Below are 12,852 nucleotides of genomic sequence, written 5' to 3'. Positions count from 1 at the left end.
GGGGGCGTATTTTAGACTGTACTAATGGACCTCGCGGTGAGTTTGTTTTGTCAAGCGGTAAACTTGATTTAAATCTGAACTGGGAAATCAAAGAATAACTAATCAAGATTATGAGTCTGACCAGACATTCAATTCCAGCTTTCAGTACTTGCTACTTGCTACAGACACATTTGACTCAGTACCAAACAAAGTACTGAGGTTTGATACCCAGTCTTAGGACAAAGCTGTGAACTCCTTGTACTATCTGTGGCTCTGCATGTGACAGTCGAAAGAAGATGACCTCTGACTAAAGCTACAGCTGCACTCTTGACACTGATACCAAAAGAACGTATATTGATAAGAAGTGAAAGTCAATTGTGTCGTTCCATTGCAACGTCAGCGCCCAGCAGCAAAGCTACACCTCCGCCATTTTGGACTGAAAGCGACTACGGGACGCCAGTAAAACGTCCGCCTACAAAGAGCAACACAACATTCTATTGTCTCTAACAAAATGGCCTGTATTGAACAATACAAATATACATATTATTATAACTATAACCAATTTATTTATTAAACTTTTTTGCCCGTCAGCTTCCCAGAGGAGCATAAAGTGAGCGATGGACATAAATGGAAGTTAGAAAACTCCAGCACACAGATTTTGAGAGCAATCTCAAACTTTTTTACGTCAAGGATCCAAAATAGACCACAGACCATGGATGTAGAAGAGGTTCTGTCCTTTGCTTTTGCCCTGCGTGTTAGTAAATAGCCTACAACTACATTAAATTCTGTTGATGTCATGCTGCTGGCACTTCTAGCTACTGGCCGATAGCCGGTTGTTTGGGAACAGAGACGTTAATACATCCACCACGGTACAGGCTTACAGCATACAGCCCATGGGTGTATTAGAAGATATAAAAGTGATGAATTACGGCCAATATATCCATTATTACAGCCGCATACAGCTAGCATGAAGCTGGCAGAACCGGATATGTCACATGAGCGTGCAGGGCTTAAATGAGGGATATTTAAGTGTTCATACTGGGAAGTTTACCTCCCAAAATATTATCCTGATTTACAGACGTCTCTATATACATCCATGGCAACAGACTCATTGGTGTTTTCAGTCCAAAATGGCGGCAGCGCTACCGTAGCACCATCTAGCGGCTGTTTGCCAAAAAAAGCACCGGAGTTTCATCTCTCTGCTTCTATACTCTTTGCCGATACGGTTTAGCTCCCGTATGTTTCCTCGTGTGAACGACCAGGTTGCCTTTCTGTGCGAATGATTTGCGACACACTGGGCACTGGTACGGTCTCTCTCCCGTGTGTATCCTCGTATGATTGACCAGGTCGGACTTCTGACAGAAGTTCCTCCCACAAAACTGGCACTGATACGGTTTGTCCTCCGTGTGGATCCGTATGTGTCTCGCTAAAGTCTTAGTCAAGGAGAAACATTTGGTGCAACAAGGACACTTGTAGGGTTTCTGTGCCGTCCCTGCTTCGAACTGAACGATGAGCTCGGTGGGTTTTCCTGAAGGTCTTTGCGGTAGGATATTTGTTATATTGAGATGTCTGGGCCCCGTCTCGCCATCACCCTGTGCACTTGGGTTCACTGAAAGGAGCAACTGATCCTCTGTGGTAATGTCTGATACTCCAACATCAGCTCCAGCTGGCTCAGTTTTTATGTGATCAACTGTAACTGCGGCTGAAGAGTCTTTATCTATATCAGCAACAGTCTGGATTTGGTAAAGACACAGGGGCTGCAGAGACTCCTGATCAAACTCACTTTTATCATAGGGAGCGATAGTAAATGGAAATGTCTTAATGTCAGACTCATCCTGTCTGCAGTCCAGCTCTTCTTCAATCTTAGTAACAGGTGTTACTGATCTGAGGTGAGTTTCCCCCTCCACCTCCACCTTTTCACCAAAACCACAATATGGTTTCTCCACAGTGTGTTTCTGTCTGTGAATAAGCAGACTCTCCCTCTCGTCAAAGCTTTCCTCGCAGTCTTGGCACCTGTATTGTTTGGCGCCTTTGTGTGTCCTGGTGTGAATGATGAATTCCGACCTGTGGCAGAAGCAGCGTTCGCAGAACTGGCACTGGTAACGTGACGAATTGTCCTCCGGGTGCTTTTTGACGTGGCGTACCATCGTCTTTTTGGAAGAAAAGCTGCTCAAGCAGACAGGACATTTGAACGGTTTGTTCACTTTGAGGATTTTCAAAGGCATGTTCAGGTCACACTCCTGCTTCACATCATCATCGTCATCATCATCATCATCAAAATCGTCATCCTCATCAATATCAATCAGTATCTCTGGATCATTTTCATCAGCAGGAGAGGAGCCTGGATGAGTGTTGTTCATGTAGGGCTCTGACGTGGCGTTTCCTGGCTCCTCCCAGCGCACACTGACGTTCACACTGGCAGCAGGCTGCTGCAGGCCACACTGCAACTTCACATCTGCGACAGACATTTGGAGAGAGTCTGAAGCAAAGTAGAAAACAATATTTATTTCACAGGCAGGCGGTCTATGCTGCTTTTGACCACTCTTTTTTGTTATTTATAGGGCTGTCAATCTATTAAAATATTTAATCACAATTAATCGCATAATTGTATGCAGTAAAACGTGGAGACTGTCTGACAGAACGATGCATTCCAGTGCAAAAGCATAGACTGGAAAATAGACTTCTCTAATCCAAAGTTAGCTTGTGAATACAATACTGTTTGCGGACGCCAGTGTCCTGCTGCTAAAAATGATAATGACCTCTATCATGGATAACTTCAACCCTCCAACATTGATCCATGTCATGATTTCCTTTACAGAAAGCAAACCTCTGATAAACTGACCTTCACAGTGGGGCTTGGCAACATCCAGCAGTCTGCGGTGGTTGTCCACCACCCACTTTGAACAGGACATTTCCTTTTCATATTCTACGATGGTCCTTTCTACAATCTTGAAGATCTCCTCAGCAGCTGCAGACAAACGCTCGCTGACGAGTGCTCTCAGCAGCTCCATCTTCACTGTTTTCACCATGCTGAGGTGTTCTCCAGAGGGGGGTGGGAGTGTTTGTGACGTAGACATGAGCCCTCGAGCCCCCTTGTCACTCCTTATCGCTCCACCTGAACTTTCTCTGTGTCCTCAGATCCCACTTTGCTCTGGCCATGTCTGCAAACACAGAAGGACAACAGTTTGGTGGTTGTTAGGGCTGGGACGATACACCTATCTCCCGATGCGATACTATCACGATACTTGGGTGCAGATTCGATATGTATTGCGATTTTTCAGTATTGCGATTCGATAGCACGATTTATTGCAATTTTTTTTTTTTACTTTTTTAACACTAGACCATGGGAAAAAGTTTAATCATACACTTCTATGGACTTTTATTTTGAAAATATCTAAATTAATACACTAAAAATGTTTGATTTTCAGCATGTACATATGTAGTCGGAGATGTCCTGAAGTCAAATATATCATTCATTGTCAGGCATCATTTAGTACAAATTTTTCCAGCAAACCAAAAATCAAAGAATAAAGACATTTCCCCTCAATTAGTGGTATTTTTTATATGGGACATGTAATGTTTTATACTTCTGGTGAATATAATCCAATCAATCTTATTTCCATATATGTATTTTGTATATACAGTTCTCTTTGTTAACACCTTATTTTGAAAAACAGACGTAGTCACACGTGTATATTTCCGATAACTTCGCCAAGTCTGTCGCTAGCTCTCCACTCTGGAATTAATATATGAAGATGCAGGTCGAATCCGCCATTTTCTACTTCTTTCTCGTTTCGGCTCGCTGCGGTTTGTTTTGGTTGACGGATACGGAACGGATATCACGTCACGTTACTTAGACTACAACAATAAAAGCGGTGACTTCCTTCTTCCTCCGCATACACTCAAATGGAGCAAATATATCGATTCTGGCATTAAAGGGACTGTTTGTAACTTTTTACACGTATAAATCACCCGGGTCGGTGTCCCGTGCATGCTTGCGTGTGGCTACACTGTTCAGACTCAGACTCCAACACAAACTACACAGAAGCACCAAAACCGCAAAGATATATCTAGTGAAGCCCGTCTGTTAAACAGTGTTGGCCGCGGTCGGAGGACGAGGGGTAGACCGGAGCTTTGGTCTCCAGGACCAGAGTCTCTGCTGTACTCTGCTCCTCTGCCTGCCTGCCTGCCTTCACTCAGCTCGCTCCACCTCACGTGCATGCGCGCACACTACACACTGTAGAAGACTTCGTAGCTCTGAGAATATCTAGTGAATGTACAGTGGACGTTTGTGCAGAAATAAATGCTGCAGTTCCACCAGACCAACAGAGGTTTCCCGTGTCTTGTGAAGTGACGGGGCTCAGGAAGGAAGCAGGAAAAGCCAACACTAGGATCAGATCTAAATCATGTTCATGGAGAGACCGTCGTCTGGTCAGCTTACATTACTGCCAAGCAGGTGAAATATAGAGTGATATCGTGGTTTTAGCTGACGTGTGTCGCCTCACTGTTTTGAGCGATGCTCGTTCATGTCTATGTAGAGCGAGCACAAGCGCGAGCCCGACGCTGACTTTTGTCGACTTAACGGCCACAGGTGTCGCTGTTAACAAGCATTTCTGATTCGTACAAACAGTCCCTTTAAATAACCAATTTCAAAATCGTAAAAACAAAATTGGGTAAAATAAGTGAATCAATTTTTTCCCCACCCATAGTGGTTGTAGAGCTTTAGCATGCAAAGTCTAAAATGAGAAGCAGTTTGTTGACAACATTTTTTGTGTCTAAAATGGTCTAAAATCCTGAATCCTGCTGGTTTTATTCTTATTTAAACTGGGACTGAATATTGTATAACATGGTTTGATTCTGACTAGTGAAGGAATTCCCCTCAGGGAGTCGTCACCTTCATGCGTGTTGGTTTATCTTCTAAGCAGCTGCAAGCTCAGAGTAAATCATAAACAAATACAAGTAAGTTTAAAGCATAATCAGTATCAATTTATTCCGAAGATATACTCATCAAAGTTGCACAGAGTTATTACAGAAGTTCTGGATTCATCAATGTGTCCCTGATACCATGCAACACGGTTGTCAGTTCGCAGAGAATGAACCCCGATCTCTGCTATACATTTAACTTTATACACAGCAGGCTCACCCTGGGGGAGGGGTCAGGCTTTTAGCAGAACCAATACTTTTCCATCCTATGTCTGACTCCATCTTTTACAACCTTGGGTCTGCACGAACATCCTGTCCCTTCCCCCTTCCGGTTTTACCCCCAATGCCCTTTTGACCTTGCAACTGCTCTTTGTACAGGCCCACTCAACATTCCATCACGAGATAATCCAGGTGATCATTCTTGCCCCGTCTTACATTAGTCAATTATCTGTAGACAGTCTAAGCCTAGTATTTAACACCAAACTCGCTAAACTCACAACATAATTAAGTTTGTTACACAACAACAGTTTTATCATGATATATTTCCAACAATAGCATTGTTTGCAATATTCATGAAAAACACAATAAAGCATTCACCAGGAGAACCTGCTGTTATCACTCCCAAATACACTGGACAGGTTCATACATAGTGTCTAGTGTTTTATGCAGAACATGAAACACAGGTGTGTAACAGGTGTATACAATCTCTATATATAAACCTGTCCAGTGTATTTGGGAGTGATAGCAGCAGGTTCTCCTGGTGAATGCATTTTATTGTCTTTTTCATGAATATTGCAAACAATGCTAGTCAGAGTCAAACCATGATACACAGTATTCAGTCCCAGTCTAAATAAGTCAACAACAAAACCTACTGTGACATGAACTAGTGGTAAATTATCAATGTTTTCAGGCTGACTAAAAGACTTGTTTCATAGAAAACGCTACAAAATAATACATAACATGCTTTACTTTGGTTGAATCAGCTTTTCCACAGGCTACATGTTTACATTCATATGGTCAAGGAAACGACAGGATAAAGTGCAGGCAGGTTGTAGCTAGTTTGGTGTAATTAGCTGTTTATCTGTAGCTACACGTGGGAGATAAATTGACTACCTACAAAACACTGAACGAACACTGAGCTGTTTCTATCTCCTGTCAACATGAATAGGTACATATAGTTGAGCTTACCCTGCTGGAAGTGTCACTCTTTCTGTCGGCCACTGTTGAGTAAACACAGATAGCTTTCTCTGTTGTAAGGCTGAGCTGCTAGTTCATACAAACAGAGAAAAACAAAGTGCTAAGCTAACTGTAAAACACCAGTGTGAGCTGCTGTTTGTAGGTTATTAAGGTGTGGCCCAGTTTGCCAAACATTACCAGCTCTACAGCCACCTACAGGGTTGAGTTGACATGTCATAATGCTAAAAACAATAGCATTAGGAGGCTCCAGCTTCTTCTTCTTCTTCGGTTGTCATTAATTGTAGCTATAACTCTACCGCCATCTGCTGTCCAAACTCCAGCGTTACTTCTCTGTGTGAGGACCAAATCCTCATCAGAGGATCAGCAGGTAGGCCAACACTATACATTTAAATAATCAAAAAATATGTTTCACATCATAATTTAAAACTGAGTAGTAAAATGCAGGATTTTTTTAGACCCATGGCTCCAAATGTCAGAAGTTTATTCTATTCAAGATTCAAGAGTTTTATTTGCCATTTGCACCTCATATAAGTACATTGGAATTCTGAGCAGTTTACACCGAGGCAGCTTTAAGGAAAGAAAAAAGGTAGAGAAGACACAAGGTAATTGCAGTACAAAATAAGTAGCACATTCAACTCAACACAATAAATAAATAAATTATTAAAATATAAAACGCCCTCAGTGTAGTCAATAAATAAACTAAACTACCCTCTGCAAAGGAACGATACATACACAGTATATATGCTCCATGACCATGTTAAAAGAACTTGTAGCTCTCATAAAAATATTTAAAAAAAATGTTTAAATAAAAAAAAAATTATATATTTCAGACAATTACACACTAGTGGAAGGCAGCATATTGCACAGCATTTCAGTCCATTCAGTTCAGGTGTACTGTGTGTCAATAATGGTATGGAGTTGAGGTGTGGTCCCTCTTTAATGTCCTTTGCCACCAGTCTTATTGTAGCTGGGAAGAAGCTGTTGTGAAACCATGTAGTGCTCTGTGAGTGGAGACGCTCTCTGGCCTGTGGTGCCTCAGGTTGTGTCCTGATTCCCTCCACCTGAACAGAGAGTGAGCTGGGTGGTGTCTCTCCCTCAGGATGCTCTGTGCCCTCCTCCTGCAGTGCTGGGTGTATATCGTGTCCATGGAGGGGAGGTTAGAGCCAATGATTCTTTCTCCAGTTTTTATGACTCGCTGCAGCGATTTCCTCTCAGCCTGGGTAGCGTTCCCAAACCACACCGTGATGCTGCTGGTGAGGATGCTTTCCACCAGTCCTCGGTAGGCCAGGGTGAGGGGCTGACGTCCGAGTCCAGCCTTCTTCAGCAGCCTAATGAATTGCAGCCGTCGCTGAGCTTTCTTCACTGTTTCAGTAGTGTTTTTGGCCCAGCTCAGGTTGTCAGTCAGGTGAAGGCCGAGGAACTTCAAACTGTCAGACCGCTCCACCTCTGTGTCCTGGATGATGAGAGGCTGCAGATGGGGGGCTCTCCTCCTGAAGTCCATGATGATGTGTTGATCACTTTGTTTACTGTAGATCCATCTATGGAGTCTATGTGCATTCAAGTCCATGTACCTGTATTGTACACTAGATGGAGACATCCACCTTCCATAGTTTCTGTCCTGAGCAATTAGTTTTACATATATCTCAAGCTTCTGAGACTCATTCATTCAACCTTTATTTTGACTCGGAAATACATAGAAACCTCATTTACAATATACAGCTGTAGCAGAGTTAAACTGATAACACTGTGCTCCACATAACAATTCACTGGTAAACTCACAGGTTGTTTCAATACTCCCCAATTAAACTGAGTAATACCAAAGGTAAAGGTTGCGTGTTCAGGGCTACAATGTTCAGTAGCAATAATTAGTAGAAAAATAATCAGTAGGAAAGCCATAAATTAGTCTGGTGGATGTTTATTTTCCAGACCATGTGCCCATGAACACTAAGCTTCTGTGCAAACAGGAGTAATAAGAGTGATTTGTGAAGCCGATGTGGCGGGCCAGCCTGCCCGTTCCTGTTGTTGTGGGGTGGGAGTTTCCAGCTATACAGCTCAGGGGAAGCACCACAGGATGTCCTTTTCCTCATTCCTCAAGGATAGAATGACTCTGTGTTACTGCGTTTCACATGTGTGTGTTTCTATTAAAGTGGCAATCCTTCAAATTTCAATCCTGGTTGATGTAGAATTTCCATTTGAGTGAAAACAATGGATTTGTGCTCAGAGTTTAGCAATATGGAGTCTTTTTGTTGATACATGAACATAGAAATAGAACAGAAAAAATCTATTTCAATGTACATGAGCTTCAAGTTTGCAGAATTATGTGCATAGTTCCACTTTTTCTGTGTATATAACAGCATTTTTCCGGGAATGTCACCACAGAATATATAAATATTCCAATACTTTCATCAGTGGGTCATAGGCTCAATCCCTATTGTGTTACCTCCTGTAGTGATAGTGACTTTTTCTTCTTCTTCTTTTTTCTATAAATAACAGAATGTTTCAAATGCATTAATATTCTGTGATTTCTGTCAGTTGCTTTTTCAGCCAATGCAGCTACCTTGATGTACTATAGTCTGATTACATAGTTATTATACTGATCAATACTGCATTACTATTCAAATAAATAAAAGGAACTGAATTCTGTGATAGAACCTTTTGATGAGATTTCACACAAGGTTGCATGACTATGATTCATTTGTGTAGCAGCAGTAGGCTACTAGTATTACTAGTGTATTCTTGATTTTAGAGCTAAGTCGTTCCACGGTGTGATTGCTGTTTAAAAGATTTTCCCACCCTGGGCGAGGGAACAATTCCTGGGAATATTCTGGAGCTGAACAGTCAAATTTAACTGGGCCGAAACTTAATCCAAAACAGTCTCTTAAAGGACAATTCCAGTTTATTACAACCTGTTGTAAAGCTACACACGTGCTTGGCAGTAATGTTAGCTGACCAGACGAAGGTCTCTCCATGAATCGATGCTGTTATACTGTGCTTTCCTGCTTCAGCCTCCCGACCTTGGTCAGAAGTAACAGGGGAGACACCGGAGTTTTGGTCGGAGACGATAACGTTACTCGCCCCGGAGCCCCCGTCCCTTCACTCAGCAGCAGGAAACGACACGGGAAACCTCTGTTGGTCTGGAGGAGCTGCAGCATTTTTTTCTGCACAAACTTCCACTTCTACATTCACTTGATATTCTCAGAGCTAATCTAACTCTTCTGCAGTGTGTAGTGTGCGTGCATGCACGTGAGAGATGGAGCGAGAAAGCAAGTAAGAACGAGGCAGGTAGTGGAGCAGAGTACAGCATCGATTCCGGCCCTGGAGACCAAAGCTACGGTCTCTCCTGTGTCTTCTGACCACGGTCGGGAGGCCGAAGCAGGAAGAGTTGACACTGTTTGCAAGACGGGCTTCACTAGATATAACTTTGTGGTTTTGGTGCTTCCGTGTAGTTTGTGTTGGAACAGCGTAGCCACACGCGAGCCCGCTTGGGACACTGACCCGCAATGATTTATAAGAGTGTAAGTGTAAGAAATTACAAAGAGTACCTTTAAAGGGACTCTTTGTAACTTTCAGAAATGCTTGTTAACAGCAATACCTGTGGCCGTGAAATCGATGAAAGTCAGCGTCGGGCTCGCGCTTGCTCGCTCTAAATAGACATGAACGAGCATCGCTCAAAACAGTGAGGCGACACACGTCAGCTAAAACCACAATATCACTCTATATTTCACCTGCTTGGCAGTAATGTTAGCTGACCAGACGAAGGTCTCTCCATGAATCAATGCTGATCCTAGTGTTAGCTTTTCCTGCTTCAGCCCCGCTGCCTCAGCCGCTGAGGCAGGAAAAGCGGGTCAGTGCCGGGGCTGAAGCAGGAAGCGAAACGTCATCGCCTCCCAATTGCGTAGCCACACATGCGAGCGCGCGCATGGGATCCCGACCCGGTAGATTTATACCTGTAAAAAGTTACAAACAGTCCCTTTAAGGTACATTTTGAGCAGATACAAAATATGCAATTAATTTGTTATTAATCGCGATTAACTGTGGACATTTTCAACTCAAACATTTGACCTCATCAGGGTGGGTAAATGTTGAACAGCCTTTAGACCACGGATGGTGATATGACTGTTAAACCTACAGTAGCGACTAAGTATCCCTGCTCCACTGTCAGTTTAACCAGCACTGGTCATCAGTGGAAGTGCATGAAGCTCATAGTGAAGCACCATGAAGGAATGAGCTCGACAGCTGCTGGGGGAATCCTACTACACTATCAGGTCACATGGTGCACACACACACACACACACACACACACACACACACACACACACACACACACTCTCTATCCCTCTGATCCCTCCACCCCTCCTCTTCCCTCTGTCTCTCACTAATGCTGTGTACAGTGAGGGAGGGAAAAAGCAGGAGGGTTTTAGAGGAAGGAGGAGGAGGAGGGGGAGCAGCTGAGAGAGAGAGAGAGAGAGAGAGAGAGAGAGAGCAGAACAAGCCAGAGGAGGAGGAAAAGGAGAGGCAGTGTGTGTGGTGTGAGCCCAGATTACAACCAACTGAAGCAGGCAAAGACGAGGAGCGTGGAGGACAGAAATAAAAAAGGATATAAGCTCCTCTTGACATATTCTCTCCTTCTGTGTCAGTTGAAAGGGGAAAAAAAGAGGGGATTGCACGCAGGGTTGTAGTGAGGAAGAGTGAGGAGAAAGAAAGAGTACTGTATTTCCAAGAGTGAGCGTTTCAGAGGACGTCGCTGTCACAGAAGAAGAGGAGGAGGAGGAGGAGGAGGAGGTGGTGTTGATGTGTGTGTGAGCGTGTGGCTTTGCAACACACCAGCAACACCAGTGTGTGTGTGTGTGTGTGTGAAGTGAACTCCCCCCTCATCATCATCAAAACCCAGACATCACCCACCGAGAACCAACCTGAGGTTTCACAAGCCATGCTGAGGACCAGGAGCCAGCCGAAGTCCTGCTGAACACCATGGCCCAGGTAAGGAGAGGCTCACACACACACACACACACACACAAACACACACACATAGTTTATCCAAAGCATGCATATGTTTTTAGATGCACATGCAAACTTGAATTTTGCTGAGACAGGTATTTGAAATGCATCAACACACACATTTTGAGGTTTTTACGACCTCGTCCTTTCTTTGTCTCTCTGTCTCTCACACTGTAAAGAAGCACACATCAGGTATTATCCTGTAAACACGCAAGAGAAGTCTTCTGAGTTACTTTACTTTGACATTTCAGGCATCTCTTAAGCGGAACAACTCTTAGTGAATTGTTATTGTTGTGTCACCAACACATTACAGAAGTGTTTTCTGTTCTTTGTGGCTTAATGTCTATACAACCATACCATACCATCAAATTTTAACTTTTTTTTTCTAAAGTAAATACAATGATATTTACATTTTTCAAAATTAAGATATGACAATTTTTGGACATATTTGTGCAAAGCTTGAGCTTCTGAGTAGGTGTGTTTTCTATGCAAGGCATCAGTTGACTGACAACTGAGAGCTGACGTTGCTGTCAACCTCTGTGGTGAGTTACTAACTGTACAGACGACCATTCATACTGTACATAACATTTTCAACTTTGTTGTCCACTTGGAACGTGGAAGCTAACATTTAGCCCAGATTGCTAATGTTAGCACTGATTCCCACTTTCATTTTTTGTTCATTTCATTTAAACATTGACCGAGTTGTACGGAGTCAGAGCAGTGTCAATATTAATGAACGCACACAGAAGGATTCACAAATGTATTTTGTGATTTATATATAAATGACTCTCTCCACAAAAAATATTTTTCAGTGCACACAAAAATAGTTGTCGATGTATGTAAATGTAAAAAAAAAAATCCACAAATATATATACACATTTCTTATTTTAAATAAATGTGATATAAATATATGTATTTAATTGTGCACTTCATTGTGTGTGAGTGCCGGTGGTCTCTCCTTTAACATCGTGGATGAAACCTTCAGTCCAGTTGCTGTATCTCTTCGTTTGGATTCTTTTGGGGATCTTTACAGATGTTTCTGCCCACGTTTGATTGTTTCAACACTTAGCTGGGGTGCACAAGTCAAACGTTTGGACCACTTTACCAAAGCTAGCTAAATTTCCGCGTTGGTATGGTGTTCACTCTGTGCATGACGTAAATCATACCCCGTGAGGACACAATCATGTGATTGGCTGATAAGGAGGAGGGACACATCTGATTGGCTACAGATAATTCCCTGTTGGAAAAAAATATGCATTTGTGGATCGGTGCACGTCAGGGGAGTCTAAAAAAACAAAACCATACAAATGCAATGAAGCTCACACATGACAAGCGGTTTGTAAATGCAGATTCAACAGTTTGTATAACAACATCCAAATATGTTTTGGTGAAAATGGCAAATGCATATATTTGTGAATTTCAATTACATTTATTTAAAATAAGAAATATTTGTGTGTGCATCAGAAATATATTCGTCGCCTTATTTTTTTTATATGTGTTTTTTTTTTTTTTTTACATTTATATACAATGATAACTATTTGTGTGTGCATTGAAAAATATTTTTGTGGAGAGAGTCATTTATATATAAATCACAAATTTGTGAATCCTTCTGTATGCATTCATTAACATTGAGACTGATCTGACTCCATAGAGTCTAGCTAGTGCTAGCTGGCTCTCAAAATGACCAGTCTGTCAAAACCCACTGCAACGGTAGTCTTGTGACCCCAGCACTCTGTAAATCAGTGACTGTCAAAG

General features: G+C 42.4%; 2 protein-coding genes across 3 annotated transcripts in view; one reads left to right on the top strand and one right to left on the bottom strand.

Moving 5' to 3' along the window:
* Nucleotides 1–2: 2 nt before the first annotated feature.
* LOC119479110 (zinc finger protein interacting with ribonucleoprotein K-like) lies at nt 3–6,354 on the bottom strand. 2 transcript variants are annotated; one of them, XM_037754354.1, is made up of 4 exons: nt 6,091–6,354; nt 2,822–3,140; nt 1,191–2,458; nt 3–312 (listed from the first exon to the last, which is right to left on the bottom strand). In XM_037754354.1, the coding sequence occupies exons 2-4, from the start codon at nt 3,054–3,056 to the stop codon at nt 241–243; spliced, it is 1,575 nt and encodes a 524-aa protein (XP_037610282.1). In that variant the 5' UTR covers nt 3,057–3,140; nt 6,091–6,354; the 3' UTR covers nt 3–240. The 2 variants fall into 2 exon arrangements, with proteins under 2 accessions (XP_037610282.1, XP_037610281.1); XM_037754353.1 differs by lacking the exon at nt 3–312 and having other exon boundaries at nt 996–2,434.
* A 4,253-nt stretch (nt 6,355–10,607) lies between these two features.
* Nucleotides 10,608–12,852, top strand: part of LOC119479107 (rho GTPase-activating protein 23-like) — a 69,294-nt gene continuing 67,049 nt past the window's right edge. The window contains exon 1 of the mRNA XM_037754351.1: nt 10,608–11,079. Coding sequence (XP_037610279.1) covers nt 11,071–11,079 — 9 coding nt within the window. The 5' untranslated portion in view covers nt 10,608–11,070. The remainder of the gene's footprint in view (nt 11,080–12,852) is intronic.

This window comes from Sebastes umbrosus, chromosome 20 (assembly GCF_015220745.1).
Source record: "Sebastes umbrosus isolate fSebUmb1 chromosome 20, fSebUmb1.pri, whole genome shotgun sequence".
Lineage (NCBI taxonomy): Eukaryota > Metazoa > Chordata > Actinopteri > Perciformes > Sebastidae > Sebastes > Sebastes umbrosus.
The sequence above is the reverse complement of the archived record's forward strand: the minus strand, read 5'-3'. Positions and strand labels throughout refer to the sequence as shown.

Bases quoted from the DNA above. Each gene is read 5' to 3' on its own strand.
- LOC119479110 (XM_037754354.1), bottom strand. From the start codon at position 3,056: ATGTCTACGTCACAAACACTCCCACCCCCCTCTGGAGAACACCTCAGC. The intron at 2,459-2,821 runs GTCAGTTTATCA...ACTTTGCTTCAG, and splicing joins TGCCAAGCCCCACTGTGAAG to ACTCTCTCCAAATGTCTGTC. The intron at 313-1,190 runs GTATAGAAGCAG...TTTTGGTATCAG, and splicing joins CTAAACCGTATCGGCAAAGA to TGTCAAGAGTGCAGCTGTAG.